This window comes from Arvicola amphibius, chromosome 13, assembly GCF_903992535.2.
Source record: "Arvicola amphibius chromosome 13, mArvAmp1.2, whole genome shotgun sequence".
In the NCBI taxonomy this organism is placed as follows: Eukaryota; Metazoa; Chordata; class Mammalia; order Rodentia; family Cricetidae; genus Arvicola; species Arvicola amphibius.
This window is the reverse complement of record NC_052059.1, coordinates 18,724,920-18,741,799: the sequence shown is the minus strand read 5'-3', so window position 1 is coordinate 18,741,799 and position 16,880 is coordinate 18,724,920. Positions and strand designations below refer to the sequence as shown.

Below are 16,880 nucleotides of genomic sequence, written 5' to 3'. Positions count from 1 at the left end.
AGTAAGTGCTTTGATTCTTAATTATTTGGAAGTAAACCTAATAGAAAAGCTGCAATTTTATAATCTCTTTCCATCTTACAAGAGGACCTAAACAATATAAGGGGTAGGGTTAAAGACACAGTTCAGTGATGAAGTGCTAGCATGCATGACATCTTAGTGATAGTCTGTGTAGTACCAGCATGCATGAGGTCTTAGTTTCCATCCACAGAACTGGAAATAGAAAGAGGGAAAGAAGAGACAGAAGGAGACAGCAAGGAAAGGACAGAAGGAGGAAAAGGGAGGGAAAAAAGGTCAAGCCTGACAGCTCAGCCTCCCTCCCCTTTCTATAGCCACTAGTAAAGGCTTCATTGTAAAAGAAGTTGGAAATTGGCAAGTATATTCATTCGTGTCTTAAATTATATTTGTTGTCCTAGATTCCTTTCATGAGAATGTTCAGCATTTTCAGGTTTAGGTAGCATCAGTCCGACCCAGGCAAGTTTTGACTTCAGGTCTCTAAGCAAAAGCTTGAGCCACCCCCACACAAAATAATAATAATAATAATAACAACAACAACAACAGTAAAGTTCTGGAAATGGCAGCAACATATTTATTGAGAAGGAACTAGACATTACATGAACCTGACGGAGATGTAAACTGACAAAGCAGAACCGGTGTAACATTTTTAAAACCATAATTGAGAAAGTAAAGTCATTTTCACAAGAAAACACTATATCCACATTGACTTAATTGCTGACTTTGAACATCCAGAACATAGCTTACTTTTAACTGAGAAACAGAAAGAAAATTTTTCCTTCTCCACCACCACCTTTACATCACACCCGTAAGGCAATTTCTATCTTCAGAAAGTAAGACTGCGCTGCCCTTCATCCTTGTAGAATAGACGATGATACACATGAAGGTATTTTCAGAAGATTCAAGCAACTGATCATCTAATGGCTTTCAACAGAATGGAGACTCTAGAATGACCACTCCATAGAATCTAGATGCTATATCAACTCTCCTAAGTAATAAGACTTGGTTGTTTGAGGAGGCAACCTCCTGGATCCAATAACATCCTGATCCCAAGATTTGTGACATTTAAATGGGGAACAGCCCAGAAGGGTTTTTACTTGGTATCTACTGACCAATGTCTTCTGAAATCTTTACATCTTGGCTTTTGATCTCTAGAATAAAATTTCATCTTGCACACAATAAACTCTCTATGGGGAAAATTATGCCCAAATAACCTATCTGCAAAAGGACAAGGACTGCAAAAGGCAGTGACAATAAACACTGTTTAGAAAGGCAAAAATGCTGCCTTCGTGTTCTTAGGCACTATTGTAAAGTCATCTCTGCTGTAGGAACCGAACTTCTTCTGGGAAAATCAATGTACCCAGTATGCATGAACATTCTCTAGTAAGCTATCTGTATGTGGCAGAAGACAGGAGTCCAAATACAGAATTGTGCAAGTTTTAACTGGGCTGGAGACATTTCTCTTCCCTTCCAGTGTGCTTTACACAGTTCGTTCCTAAACATTTCACAGTTCTAAATTTTCACATGAAAGGGGAAAATGATTAATACATTGTTCTGTTATTGAGTAAAACATAAAAAAGCAATTCAACATGGTTTATCATCTTTGGAAAATCAATCATAATTTTACTTCCCTATTCTAAACTGAAGGTCACAAGGACTCCATGGAAGGCTCCCATTATTTTGTGAGAAAATAACCAATCCTGTCACTTGGTAAATACAGCACCAAGCAACTATTTACCCCTGTTGAAGTCAACTAAATAAAATGGCAAAGAGCTACTATAGACAATTTAGGAGCTTAATTGTATTTTTGAGGCCTGATATTTTCAGTTTGAATATCAATGCTGGTCTAACCTGCTAGAAAATTAGCAACATTCCTCTTCACCTTGAGGTGGGTGGACTCAGCCACAAGGTCCTGCTTTGTCCCTGTGTGTGTCAAGCAAAGCCTAACCAGACTCAAGATAAGTGAAGATTCGACATGCTGGTTGTCACTCAGGGGGCAGGCCAGAAGGGCCCCACCATCCTAAGAGACTCACGAGGGCAAGACTGGCAGCTAGTCATGTCCTTTACATAGACAGACACATAAAGCTACAGAAATGTGTCCATCTACAACACTAAGTGAAACATGCTAGTCTTTGGGGGGAAGATACATTCATTTTTTTTCAAGTATATTTCAATATACAAAGATGTTCTAGATTTGTTTCACTAGAAAAACAAAGAGATTCCACCTGTGTCCAAAGGGAAATCTCACTTGAACTTCGTTTTGGTGTGAAATTAATTTGACTGAAAAAAATTGCTCTAAATACATATCTACTGTTTGATTGGAAAGCACGAATCTTTGTGTCCACTTATATATATATATATTTATGTACAGAGTTGACAACAACCAGAAGAAGATACAGTCTGGATGTCTGTGATGGCTTCAAAGTGGAGTGCTCTGAGGAGAGCTACATCACCTACTGAGGATCTCAGCACCAGTAGCAGGTATCCCACCAGACTTCTGGTCGACCTTAAACCAGCAGTGCACAGGTGCCTCCTTCCAGGTATTGTAAGGAAGCTCTATGCCGAGGCCACTCTGGAACTATGGCTTATTTCCTGTCTTCGCTTTGTCATTACTGGGGTAAGTTAGGTCTCTCAGCAGCAATTCACAGTTGGCCAGCGCATCGGCTGGCAGCAGCTTCCGGATTTGCTCCACTGTCTTTTGATAAGCCATCTTATCTTGTTCCAAGGTCCGGATTAAAGCCTTCATTTTGGTCTCTCTGGTCAAAAGAGTTTCTAGGTTGGATTCCAAGGCCTGGATTTTAGCGTGGGCTACCTGTTTGTAAAGAAAAAAAAATAACCTCCATATTAAAAACTTGAGGGGTCTGGCTCTTTATTACAGTAATAGCCATGCCTTACATTTGTTATGAGAAAATTACATTACATTCATAAACAGAATATTATTTGAACAAACACTGAGAAAAATGCATCTTAAGTATATTTTAGTATGCAAAAATATTCCCTGAAATGGAGGGTTTTTTTTTCCTTAGAGTTCTCAAAAATCTAAGTATTGGAAACAGAAGATATAACTCAGTGATGGAGTACTTTCTGAGTACATTCAAAATATCCTAGATTCAAACTTCAGCAACATATAAAATGTATGTGTGTATATGTATGTATACATATATATGTTTAACAGGCATACATGCCCAGGCATATATATATATATATATAATGCTCACATGATTTCTTTCTTCTCACTAACGACTGCAGCAGTGCAATATCATATCATCACCCCATGATGCTGGGTCAGCACTCATACCCACTGGTGTCCCCTGTCCCTCTTGACTGAAGGCAGAACAAGGATATTCCTGAGCAGTTGTTGCTCTGGGACTCTGTTTATCTCCTAGTTTTAGGAGACACCAGTCTAAGCAACATGGAGCTCACGCTGGCAAGCACCTCCCCTACCCCTGCTGAATCAGGCACCATAGTTTGAGCACACTGGTGAAGAGAAGTTCAGGAGGTAATCGAAGTGGTTGGTGGTTCTGGGCAGTCCTTCTCTTTGGTAACAACCCTTTGTTCCCAGAAGAACAAAGCTGGGTGTTACGAAAACTCCCATAATCCCTTCTAAGAGCAGCACCTTCCAAACCTAAGGACCTCTCCAGAGGTTTGGCTTCCCCAGACAGACTTGGAACTCTGTTCCTTTCAACTGACTGAGAAACTTGATAACGACTACCTGGAAATGCCCATAGAAAGGTTGTGGCAAGTCTGTGTTCTGGGCTCACTTTTAATTTACCCAGAAGCATCTCCACCTCTTTTCATTTCTGTTTTACTCTAGACAAATAGCAGACAAAAATCCCGAGCTGGATTTTCACAACCACTTCACTTACTTCACCCTAAAGTGTCATTGGTTTATATTGCTCTTTCAAATGTGAGGCGCGAATACTTCGGAGAGGCTTCCTTCTGAAGAGGGACACATAAAACTGGGTCCTTAGACAGCAAAGAAAATCTGTACTCCATCTTCTACCTGCTCCTTTCACCAGCATGAGGCCTGACATAACACTACATTCACTTTCTACTGTTCTGCCACAGTCTTCTGAATGAAGCAACCTCCTTCTCTGGGCAACACAAAGGTCTCCTCCCTCACTGCTCATCCTTCAGAGCTCAGCCCAAGTGCATATAACTACATACCTGATTCCTCAGGTTTTCTTCTTCCTCCCCTGAACTTATCTAACTTCCATAATATTCAATAAGGTGAACCCAAATTCTGCTTTGAATTGCCATTCTACTCGTGTGTGTGTGTGTGTGTGTGTGTGTGTGTGTGTGTGTGTGTGTACCCCAAGTGACACTTAAGCTCCTGATTACATTTGTAGACCTCCATACACACGAAGCTAAGGAGATACCTAGGCCATTGGTCATCAGGAGTTCAACCCACACACATATTCCAATCATTTTGAGCAGCTCCATGCAAACAGGGCTGCATGCTCACAGTTGTTTGAATCTGTATTTCTGTACCTGGAGTTTCTCTAGAAGGTCCATGTTCTGTCTTTTCAATTGGTTGTTGGCTCTCTCCAGCTTCTCCAGGGATTCAGTATCCTCACAAGCATAAGAAGATTCCAGAAACTCATCCTGTAGCACATGATATTCTACCTCATAGGCATGTAACTGTTTAGAAATATCCATCTCAAAAACCTGTTGAAGCACCATGAGTTAGTTAGTCTGGTCTTCAGTATCGACACCAGGAGACAAGTCGTGTATAATGGTAGACTTCGTATCATATTTATTTCGCAGCACTATTTGGAACATTAAAATACACCAAAAAAAAAAAAAAGAAAGAAATAGGCCTGGCTATCCACACAAGAACAGTTGAGATACAGATCTAACTTTCAGCACACAGAATATTTCTAGGCAGTTGAAACATTCTAAAAGTAAGACCAAGTCACAAGATAAACTAATGTGCAAGGGTAGTTGGCCACCAAGATGACTGTAATTTAGTAACTTTCCCCTGAAATTTAGAGTACAATTGCTCAATTGTTGTTGAGCAATGATTATTTGTGTCAGAGATAATCACTGCTGAGTAGTAAGCAAAGCTACCTAGGGTCATTTTGAATGTATGTGTTAATGGAACAGAAAGGTTTTAATAAATGGTTTTATTCATTGCTAGTCCTTGTGAGCTTCTCTCAAGATCAGCAATCTTGGTCAATCAACTCTAATTGGGGAAGCAACCCATAAGTCAGGCAAGTCACATTAATTTCATTATTTTGGGATTTTTTCTTTCAAATATATTATTTTCATATATAATTTCAAATTTCCAAAATAATGATATTTAACTGCTTGATAATCATACAGGTTATTTCAGCCAGAAGAGCATGGCAGTCCATATCCACAATCCCAGCACTTGGGAGACAGAAGTAGGAGAAAATCAAGTTCAAAGCCAACCTGCGCTCCACAGTGTGATCATGATTCAAAACAAATCAGAAAATATATTTCCAAAGAATTGACAAACAATAAAATGTAAACAAAAGCCATATTAGTTAACTTAAAGGTTTAAATAATTAGAAACTACTGATTACTATTCACATAATCTGCATATGAGTTATGTTTTATGGTGTTAGAGATCATATCCAGGACTTTGGGCATCTTGGACAAACTAATGCTCAATCACTGAGGTAAATCACCAGGGTAAGCTTAAACTTGGGATTCTCCGTGGTCCGCCTCCCAAGAAGCTAGAGTCACAGGCCTGACCCTTCTTACAGCTTCTGAAAGAATTGGTGATACTGCAAAGTTAGTGAGCTTTGATTCACTTTCTGGTCATCTTGACTCTTCAAGTTCTGACCAAAATCTCAGCATTTGTTTAAACTGAAAAGATTTCTGGAAAACCCACTATACATCACAATAGCAAATTTTCTGTGCATGGGCAGATAGATAATGTTACAATGTTGGAATTGTATAATCACCTCATTTCTAAACAAAATGTGCCCAATCAAACAAAAGGAGACCTTAAAGAAAATAGATATTAGGCAAACTACATTTTTATAGGAAAGAATTTAGTACATATTGAATCATTTACATCATACCTGGGTAATAATTTTTTCCATTTCAGTGGTATTCATATCGGGTAATGTGTTTTTGAGAAATTCAACAATATTTTCAAAGTTTTCACACTCCATTATAAGTGCCTCCTGGCTGCTCAGTAAACTGAGGGCAACTTTAAATATAACTTCAGTTCCCTGAAGAAAAATAATATCTAGAAAAAGAAAATTTTTACAATGAAAGTTGTACATCTATTGTTGCAAAGAGCACATTTTTTTGTTTTAGTACAGCACCAGAACCAGAAAAAAATGTAAAAGAAAACTGGTCAAAAATCTGTTTTTATTTTTAAAAACAAGTTAATATGACTGAAACAAATAGAATGTTGTCTATTCATTTTATTAAAGATCTTGGATATGGCTAAGGGAGCAAAAGAAACATTATATATCTGTCTGTCTATATATTGTTTACAGTTTTTATGGTAGTTTAATGGATTCTAGATAAATTTCAAATAAATTTATTCAACTAATAGGCTTTTCATCACAACAGAATATAACAACCAATCAATGCACTCAACTAATACTGTTCAACTATTCATAATCCAAATGCAAATGAGCCAGCTAACATGAGGTTAAGTCAATATTCAAGGAGGAAATTAAAGAGAAAACTTTAGCATACACAAGACCTGTGCAGGCAAGCCAGCTGTCATCTTTAGTCTCAATCTCTAACAGGGAACAGACTGTTACGGAAGGGTCATAAGATCATAAACTCTGATATTAAGAGTCCAAAGCAAGTGCCAGAACATCCTTTCCAGTGGACACAAACATATCTAAAAGAGTTTTTAAGAGACCCATTATAAGAATCCAAAGCGCCAGAGAAAACTCCTCTGGAAAAAAGTGGTGCATATCCAGCAAGTGAGAAACATCCAGGCACTGCAAGCTCATAAAATATGACGGGATGCGGCAGCTTTGTCAGAAGATGGCATTAGAGTTCACATTACAAAGGTTTGCAAAACCACAGTGCAGAATATGTATATACAAAACACATACATGCTCAAAACTCAAGCTTCTCCTAACATTTTTCTATTTGTTATAATCTGATTTTTTTCTGAGTTTTATACTAATTCTTTAAAAAAAATATGTTAATGACCTAAAGTTAAATAACATTTAAAATTCGGCCAAACACCACAAAGCTCCAATTTAGCACAGTGGTACATAAATACTGTGTTTTTTGCCCCCGCCTCTAGACAGATGTATAGAACCCAGCAAATGTGGGAACCCCACTCTAGGTTTCTGAGGTCCCAGCCAACATCACTGAATAAATTTCTAGTGAACACTAATTGCTGATGTCCTCCTTTCCTTTCCTGTTTATAGAAGCCGTGCTGGCCTGTTTATTGTCAACATGACACAAGCTCGAGCTACTGGGGAAGAGGGAACTACAACTAAGAAAATGCCTCCATAAGATTGCCTGTACGCAAATCTGTAGTGCATTTTCCCCTGGCTGATGCTTTATGTGAGGGGCCCCAGGTCACAGTGGATGGTGCCACTCCTGGGCTGGTGGTCCTGGGTGTTAGAAGAAAGCAGGCTAAGCAAGCCATGAGGAGCAAGCCAGTAATCAGCACTTCTTCATGGCCTCTGAATCTACTCATGCCTCAGGTTTCCTGCCTCAATTTCCCTCAGTGAGTGTAAACTGAAATAAACCCTTTCCTTCCCAAGTTGCCTTTGTTCATGGTGTTTTATCGCAGCAACAGAAACCATAAACTAAGACCGATAGGGATTTGTTATATCGCTAACACAGGCTCCAACTCACAATCCTCCTGCCTCAGCTTCTCCAAGTGCTGAGACTACAGGTGTGCATAGCCACACTCAGCCTCATGCTTTGGTTATTAAATGGTACTTTGATGAGCCCATTTAAGACCTGTGATTAGAGGTAAAGGCCCCCAGAGGGCACACAAACCTTGCCAGACTCTCCTTTCTTCCAATGCCAACACTGTGGTTGGAGCAAGGTAGCTACTCAACAATGTGCCTGTCTATATGCAGAGATTTTTTTTTCCTCTTAGCCATAGTCTCAGGGATTGCCTCAGCCCCTTCAGAGCCAGTAAATGTAGCCATAAAAGCCAAGAGACAGGAACAAGCGTTACATGTTAACAACAGAAAGACTACAACATGCCACTAGAAACAGCACCCATAATAGCACAGCGGTTGTGTTCCTTTCTCTGTATCTTGAATCCAATGTGAAGGAGGTGATGAAAAATGAAAGACCCAGAAGAATAAAAATCCAGAAAATGGTACAGTCTGTCCCTAATCCAGATTTGAAAACTGTGTTTTCTAGGTTTTCCACACAAATATACACAAGCTCACGGGAGCCCAATTCTTTTCCACTGCATTTGAATACTACTTTGGACTCTCCTAGCCCTATATGGACTTCATTGACAATGATCTCTGGGAGATAGATAATACCGTCCCTACTGAAAACAGACATCTCTTACCAAAAACTCTGGCTACAAATCCTAAGGGAAACTGAGAGGCAAAGAGTGTGAGGAACCAGGGCGCAGCATAAAGACTGGGGCTGATCTCGTTTTCCTCGAGATGATTGTAGAGTTCTCGGTGGTAGTCATGGAGGAGTCTGGACAGCTGGTACATCTGGATCTGCAGTGCATATAGAGAAGAAAAGCAAAACCTGCAGGAATCTGTATGTGTATCCAACATACCAACTTTCAATAACTCACACACATTTAGTAAAGTAACACATCCTTATTATTATTGTTAACTTTAAAGACTATGTTCACATCCAGGTTTACTACATTTACAGCATAATTCATGTGAGTGTAAATTCAACTAAATCTCATAAGCAAGGGTGGTATAGGAGGTCCTTTTGTATTTGTGTTGTTTCTATTGGTTGAATAAAGAAACTGTCTTGGCCTTTTGATAGGGTAGCCCTTAGGTGGGCGGAGTAGACAAAACAGAATTTTGGGAAGAAGGGCAGAGCGGCAGACGTCATAAATCTCCAGCCTGAGACGGACATAGGTTAGAATCTTGTCAGTAAGCCACAGTCACGTGGTGATACACAGATTTAATAAAAGTGGGTTAATCAAGATGTGAGAGCCAATAAGAGGCTAGAGCTAATGGCCAGGCACTGTTTAAATGAATACAATTTCTGTGTGATTATTTTGGGTATAAGCTAGCAGGGTAGCCGGAACAAACAGGGGGCCCCACTCCTCACAACACAAGGGTTTCTGCTATGTGTTTGGTATGGTGTATCTACCTGGAAAGAACAACATTCTTCCAATAGAAAGGAACTGTATTGACTTTCCTAACAGATTCCCAATATCTTCTCTTGAATGTGAACATTTTTCTTATAAAAAGGCATAAACTAATGAAAATGCTTGCTAACACCAATCATGTTGTATTCAAGAACAGTTTCTAGAGCATAAACTAAAAATCGAGACAGCTCCTGGGGAAAAACGAAATCACAAAGTGCTGTACATAAACAAATTCTGTCTGAACCTTATCTACCACGCAAATCTTGAAAACTAAGTTTCCACACAAACTGTAAAAGGAAGGAATCAGCCCACAGGAAGTCATGGTTATAAAATAAACAGCTTGGCAGGAGGCAAACCCAAAAAGAGGTTTTATAATGAGATTACTATCTCAGTAAGTCATGGCAAAAAGGAAATCATACATTTCCCTTAGGCCAGCTCCAGCTTAGAATCCAGACAGGGTGGGCGTTCATTAGCAGAAGAATGAATATTTTGGTAAGCTCAAAAACAAACTTAAATATCAGAGTAAAAGGAAAGCATGCTGATAAAGACATTCTGTTTTAGTTCAGTTGTACCCACAATGAAGAAACAAAGGTTTGCCATTCCATTACTTTCTAGGATCTTATAACCTTCACCCCTATGTTCTAAACTTGAGGTTAGGGTTATTTCCTCCACTGAAATAGATTTGGGCAGATATGAAAATTCAAGGAAAATAATAAAGTCCTGTTTTCTAAAAAAAAAACAATTCTTCCATTTCATAATATATTTAACATGGCCAAGCTCCAGATGGAAGAGACAAAATAGGAGGAAGTGATATGAGAAGGGCAGGAAGTAGAAGGGGGCAAAGGCCACACAAGACTTCAGAGAACAGACAGAAGGCTTGTACATCCAGCACAGACATCAGCAGAGACAGAATGTCATGAGACAGATGTTGTTGCTAAAGAGACCAGCCCTTGGTCCCAGTTCAGGACACTAAAGCAGAGCCTAAGTGCCCGCACTCGACGATGGAGCAAGAGGTCAGACAGCCTCTCAAGGGAGCCAGGCTCACGGGCATAGGTGCCTGAGGCATCTTTGTAACCTTAGGGAACAAACCTTACTGGCATCCTGTTCTAGACAATGACAAGGTGTCACTTTCCCGAAGCACAGAGTTCAGCGCTCCTACAGTGATGACAACCCTATTGTCACAGATGGGAGAAAGGCTGACAGGCAAGATGTTACAACATCTGCATTTCCAAAATTAGAAAGAATATTCTTAGTAATTATAAAGATCGTTTTTATGATTTTCCTTGAGAATTTCCGACATAGTACCCTGTTGACATCATTGCAACCACTCCCTCACTCCCACTTCTCCCTCCAACACAGATTCATGACTTCTCCTATAATTATTATTGTAACATACATATATACAACATATATACACAAATACAACCCACTGAGCCCATTGAATGTTACTCATATGTACATGTGTTTAAGGATTACTACTTGGGACTCTTCTATGATGTTTCCTGAATCATAGTGATTATTAATATATGAATCCAACTTACCTATGCTTATGCTGGAATAAATTGTATTAGGAATTCTCTAATGGAAAAAAACTACATTGCATTTTAAATTTATAACTAAATCTTTCTGTCTGTAGACAAAAACCACTGTTCGTATGCAGTTTCTATTATCTGAAACTTTAATATCAAAGAAATTGTTTTCTGAAAACCAGAGTTAATTTAATTTTTAACAATAATACCAATATTTCCTCTCTGATATAAAGTATAAGTACACTGTTTGGAATACAACACCATTCAACCTAGTACGTTGATCTATGCACAGCTGCCAAGGGGAATTTGGATTACTCTAGTGATTCACCTTAGTGAGTACTTTCTGTATGCTTTCCTAAGTACATGAGAGTTTCCTAAGTAGCAAACTCTCAGATCGTCCCCTACAACAATGACTAACACATATCTAAATATTTGTCCAAGTTCTCTGAACTGTGATTCAGAAATGGCTGGTACTGAGATTTCTGAAGAAAGCCTCTTGCACATCTGACTCATCAAGACGAACTGCCTCACCTGAAGTGACATCATATCCGGTCGGTACTGTTTGCGGAAGCCCAGGTCGTACATAAGGAACTTCAGCATTTCAAAAGCTTGCTCCTCGCTCATGTGCAGAAGCAGGACTCCGGCCACAAAGCTGATCCCCTGACAGTAGCCCACCTCTTTGTCCAGCAAGGAGTAGGCTTTCAGCAGGTTAAAGAGGGACAGCTGCCCCGCCCCAAGCTGTACTGAAAAGTACGGGTGAGTGGGAAATGTCCTCCCTGTGAGGGAAAAAGAAGCATGCTTAGAAATCAGAGGGGAAACCCAGTGTGGTGACCTCTGGGATTAACCAGCATTCCGCTAACCCCTGATTGCTGGGAATATACATCTAGGAGGCTCTCCCCTCCCTTGCTCTCCTTCCTCTCACTTCTCTTCCCCCTCTCTCTCCCCTTCCCACTAACCACTCTGTAAGTCCTATGTTTCACACACGTGATACAGAGGCAACCATTTTATGCTAAGCAGCATTGCTTTCTACAAAAGCAATACCGTTCAAGAGAAATCTGTCCTTGATGGTTTATCCAAAAGGTACTACTGAGGAGAACTCAGCTTTATTTTGAGTTTGGATCAAGACAAACTCTAAATTCATGTAAAGACTATTCTAGCCTAAAATCAAATTCTATAAGGTGTCATTGTTTAAGGCAAAGTCTTGGTCATCTACAGCCATATTTACTTTTTTATTTCATGTGTTTGTAACATGATGACACTGGAGAGAACTTTTTTGTTTTGTTTTGCTTTATTTAAAGTCTATTATTTATGAATTCTGCTTTTTTAGATAAAATTTATCTGTTTCCAAAAACCATGTAAACTCTTTTTTAAAAAAAACATATACAACATATGAATAAAATGTATGCATATATATTTACACACATATATACACATACATGTCGAAGGAGAATAAAGACAGGAAAAGTTCTATATGATTTCAAGTAAATTTCTCCCTAAAATTTACCTTCGAATAGAAAATTACCATGGAGACACCAACAAGTAAACAAACCCAACCCCGCATTTCTCAAAAGCTGGTGCTTGGTACTGCACAGACCCACCCACCCTCCTCGCCAAAATTGTTTCTTTGCACTAGTTTGGGACTTTCCTTGAGCTGCCAACAAATCAAATGTCATGTGAGCTTCCTGGTCAAATGATAACTCGGGTCAGTTAGAATTTGCAAAACTGTAAGATTTTAGGCTTAAAAGTGCTTTCTGTTTTCCTTTTCTGGTTTTTTTTTTTTCCAAGAACTGATAAGATTATTTCTGCAGAGCTAGGAGGAGACACGAGAGGAAGCATACAAGAGGGAGGGAGGAGCACAGATGGCCCCTGGCGGAGGCAAATAAGCAGTTTTTAAGATTAGCAATCTAATTTCTCCTTGAATCTTTTCCTAGGAAAAATTTGTAAATATACTGTGTATCCTAGAACTCGATCCTCCCTCCACCATTCCTTCTGCCATTCCTTCCCTGAAATCTCACTCACCGTTTCCCTGTTTACTAGGGACATCTAGACTGGCGGGGGCTGCAACACTCCAGCCCTACGTCTCATGGCCCATTTACCAGCACAGTTCTACAGCCTGACAGGGACCACAGGGAAGGCCAAGCCTGTTCTCAGTTAACAAAAGAACAGACTTAGGAGCAAAGCAGTCTGTTGAAAACCACAGCCAGGACAACAACTCCAGTGTCCAGTTTTTCTATAACATTTCCACTTTAATATAATTGGAATCAAAGTATATTAATTGAGTTGAGTCCTCCCCACCATGAAAAAAAGAAGTTGTCAACGAAAGGAAGAGAGGTAAACACTAGTTTTTAGCCAGTGTTTTTTTTTATATGCCTAATATAAACTGACCTCCAAATATAAGGTATCCCTTCTTTACTGCCAGGGACTCAAATATCATATCTGGCCACTTCATATCTATCAGTTTCTAAAAGTATAGATTAAGTAGTTAGATAATAAGAAATATTTAGATACTTCAAAACAATAAAATTTATATAATAATGTGCTTTAGAAAAAATGTTTTTAAAATTATACTATCTGGGGGCTGGCGCTGTACCCAGTTAGCAGAGTGCTGGCCTAGCCTGCACAAAGCCAGGGGTAGTGATAAGGATCCAGAATCCCAGCATCAGAAAGATGGAAAGGATCAATTCTATCTACACAGAATTAACACAACTAACCTGTTTCCCATCTGACAGGGATACTATTTCTACAACTTAAGCACTTACTGGATTCCTTCTCTTCTTTGGGGTCCTAGAAAGTAGTCTCTCCCCTCCTCCTTGTAGAGAGTGTGATCAGCCTACCTGTCCACACACAGCAGCTTGCTTTCTGATTTGCCATTGTCTAGCCATCGCTGAATCCCTACTTGGATGACTATGGTATTTTTTCTTACAGGGATTGCTAAAAATTGGTATTCAAGAATGTCTGAAGCTTCAAACCCCTGTTCAATATTTCTTTAACCTTTTAGCCTATTTCAAAATCAGCAGTGATCATGACAGAGTTGCCTGGGTGAGAAGATAGCTCAATGGGGAGCCTGTGACTAGCATGCACAAGGCCTTGGGTTTTATCTCCAGCACTATAAACACACACACACACACACACACACACACACACACACACACACACACATCAGTCGCTCAAAATTTAGTAACTGAGAGCACTCTATAATATGACCTTCATAATGAGTCCTATTTCAGAGGGTTAGTTTGGGTGGGGGGGTGAATATTCCACTCATGGTTCTTTAATCAGAATATAAGACCAACTTCCCCAGACAAAGTGGTCACCAGTTCAGTAGATGCCAACAGACAGTCTTTATCAATGTTAACCAACCAACTACCAGTAAGACGCCTTTAGCTTTCATCAGCGATGACCCATGTCAGAGACATACCCAGATCCACGAGGATGGCATGCTGCTGCGCAGTGAGCTGCTTCAGAAGTTCCTTATAGGAGGTGTCTGGAGGCTGGTGTTTGTTGGGCAATCTGTGTCTCAAGCGGTACTGCAATGCTAGAAACTGCCAAATTTCCCCTCGTCGACTTTTGGGGACCCCTGCACTCCAAGAAATGCAAAAGTGAGATGATGAGTTTGGGAATAAAGCCATTAAGCCACAGTAGAAGAGCCACGTCCTAGTGAAAATCGCAGCTCTCCTTCTGGTACGTCACCCTCAGCTCATGCTCTCCTGTGTGCTAACGGGAGCACATTCTGACAAGTTTTCTCCCATTGGCCTGTCGCTGTTACTATATGTGAATAAAAATTCCTGATCAAACAATAGTGCTGAGTCTGCGTGATTCCATGGCAACAATTAGAGATTTCTCTTAAAGCATGCATCTCTTCGTCAGTAAACAAGAACACCAAGCATCAGAAAAGTTGCAGGAACAATGAAGGAGTAATAATGAAGTCAGTAACCTCTACGGGGACAGCATTACTGATTTCTCATCAAACCTAGCAGGGTATAGGTGGAAAAAAAAACCCCAGCCGTCCACACAGCACTATACTTTCCTTTCTTTATAAACAAGTTACAAGACAATATTAAGCTTCTACTTCACACATCAAAAGCATCCACACAGTTGCCCATAAATAACAGGTTATGGAAATGGCAAATACCTTCTTTAAGGGATGTATGAATGTCTTCCATGTCGCATTTGATCTTAGTTCGACAATTTAGCAACTTCTTGTCCCATGTTATTAAGACTTCCTTCTGACAGGTACCAACTTCTTCATAGTCTAACTTCACTTTTCTAGACTGGAGTTCATCTCTTCTTGCTTGAAAAAAAAGAAGAAAGAAAGAAAACAATAAATCAAAACCAGTCTGTTGTTAAAATACAGCATTGTAAATGTTGGATGCATTTTCCATCTATACCCGGTAACCTTCCTTATCGGGGAAGGGGAACTTAAAATTTTGAGAAAATGGTGCTAGAGAGATGGCTTGGTGGTTAAAAGGAGCCAAGTTCAATTCCTAGCACCCATATGCCAGCTAACAAGCATCTGTAAGTCCAATTGCAGATCAATCTCCTATTATAGCCTACATGAACACTGCATGCAGGTGATGTTTGGGCATACAAGCAGGCAAAATAAAAATCATAAACATAAAAATATGGAAAATATTTTAAAATTTTTGAGGAAAATATAGGAGATTTTCAAGTGCTGAGCCATCCCCATGAGAAAATACATGCAATAACTAAGGACGTTTTATTGTCTTAATACTTTGCAATTTGGCAAAACATAAAATACAAACTGCGGCTGAAGAGCTGGCTCTGTGTGTTCAAGATATTTGCTACCAAGCCTGAATTTGACCTCTGGGAACCACATAGAGGGTGGAGAGAATCAGCTTTCAAAAGTTGTCCGCTGACCTCCATAGTCATACTGTGACAGGTACGTGTGCACACATGCACACAAATGCATGCATGTTATCTATGCTATAAATTTTAACTCTGGGCCAATATGAAACCCTTAGAGCAACAGCTTATATCATCTTAAACATCATTAAAGCAGGTCAAGAGCCCTGGCTGCTCTTCCAGGGAACTCTTCAAGGGCACTGGCGTGCATATAGTATACAGAAACATGTGCAGGCAAAACACTCATCGACATAAAAAATAAACTTTAAAGCCCCATTAAAGCATTATTTAATACAAGATGCATATATAGTGAGGCAAAACCTCATGCATTAACCTTAATCTGAAAACTATTTTACTATCAGAGTTCTCTACATGCTATTCATATTCTCCTTAACACCAGGCTATGTGCTCCTATATTCATCTTTAATAAGTTTTTGCCTATTTGAGGTGCTGGGGATTGAGTACAAGGCCTTGTGCAGGCTAAGAACATGCTCTACCACCGAGCTATGCATGCAGGCCTCTATTCCTAATAACTTTTAAAAGGAAAATTCATTATATTAAAGCCAGCACTCATTCCACATTTTAATCATACAGGATCTTCTCTTATTTGGTGATCTAAAACACAAGCCTAGACTCATTAAATGAAATGCCCACAAAACACCCATTCTCTCGACCTGTCTTTATGTCAGATAAGTGACTGCAAGAGAAAAAAGACACAGACACGGGAGTGCACATTCCATCCTTCCTTGTGGTCCTGACCAGCTTACCTTCTGCAACACAAATCTTTGTCAAGCATCCAAAGTCCTCGACAGCACAAAAACAGTAGCAGGAGGAATGTTACTCTTTACTTAATGCAGGTGAAACCATCCAAAAAAAAGTAAGATCTTAAAATGGACTATTCTTCAAGCAGGGTGGTAAAGATTCCTATTTAAAAGTCTGGACATACCCAAAAGACTGATCAACTACAAAGCGATTCCACCTGGAATCCACTAGGTGGCTTTCTAGTACTGTTCAATCTTGCTTCTCAGTATTTGCTGGGCGCTTGCCTGAGATAATTCTTTCAAAGAAGTAGGTTTGCCAACGCTAATAATGAACACAGCTCTATATACACATCACTACTAACAGTGTGCCTCACAGGGAACTAATCATATTTCCTTGGCTAGCTTTCCTTACTCTCCCCAGTCAGTGGGCATCCTGGATACTCTTAA

General features: G+C 39.6%; 1 protein-coding gene across 2 annotated transcripts in view; it reads right to left on the bottom strand.

Moving 5' to 3' along the window:
• Positions 1-563: 563 nt before the first annotated feature.
• Positions 564-16,880, bottom strand: part of Tbc1d4 (TBC1 domain family member 4) — a 57,318-nt gene continuing 41,001 nt past the window's right edge. For both annotated transcript variants that reach the window (XM_038310504.2, XM_038310505.2), the window contains 7 exons: positions 14,942-15,100; positions 14,228-14,386; positions 11,341-11,585; positions 8,507-8,666; positions 6,066-6,235; positions 4,504-4,680; positions 564-2,824 (listed from right to left, as the gene is read on the bottom strand). In XM_038310504.2, coding sequence (XP_038166432.1) covers positions 2,591-2,824; positions 4,504-4,680; positions 6,066-6,235; positions 8,507-8,666; positions 11,341-11,585; positions 14,228-14,386; positions 14,942-15,100 — 1,304 coding nt within the window. In that variant the 3' untranslated portion in view covers positions 564-2,590. The remainder of the gene's footprint in view (positions 2,825-4,503; positions 4,681-6,065; positions 6,236-8,506; positions 8,667-11,340; positions 11,586-14,227; positions 14,387-14,941; positions 15,101-16,880) is intronic.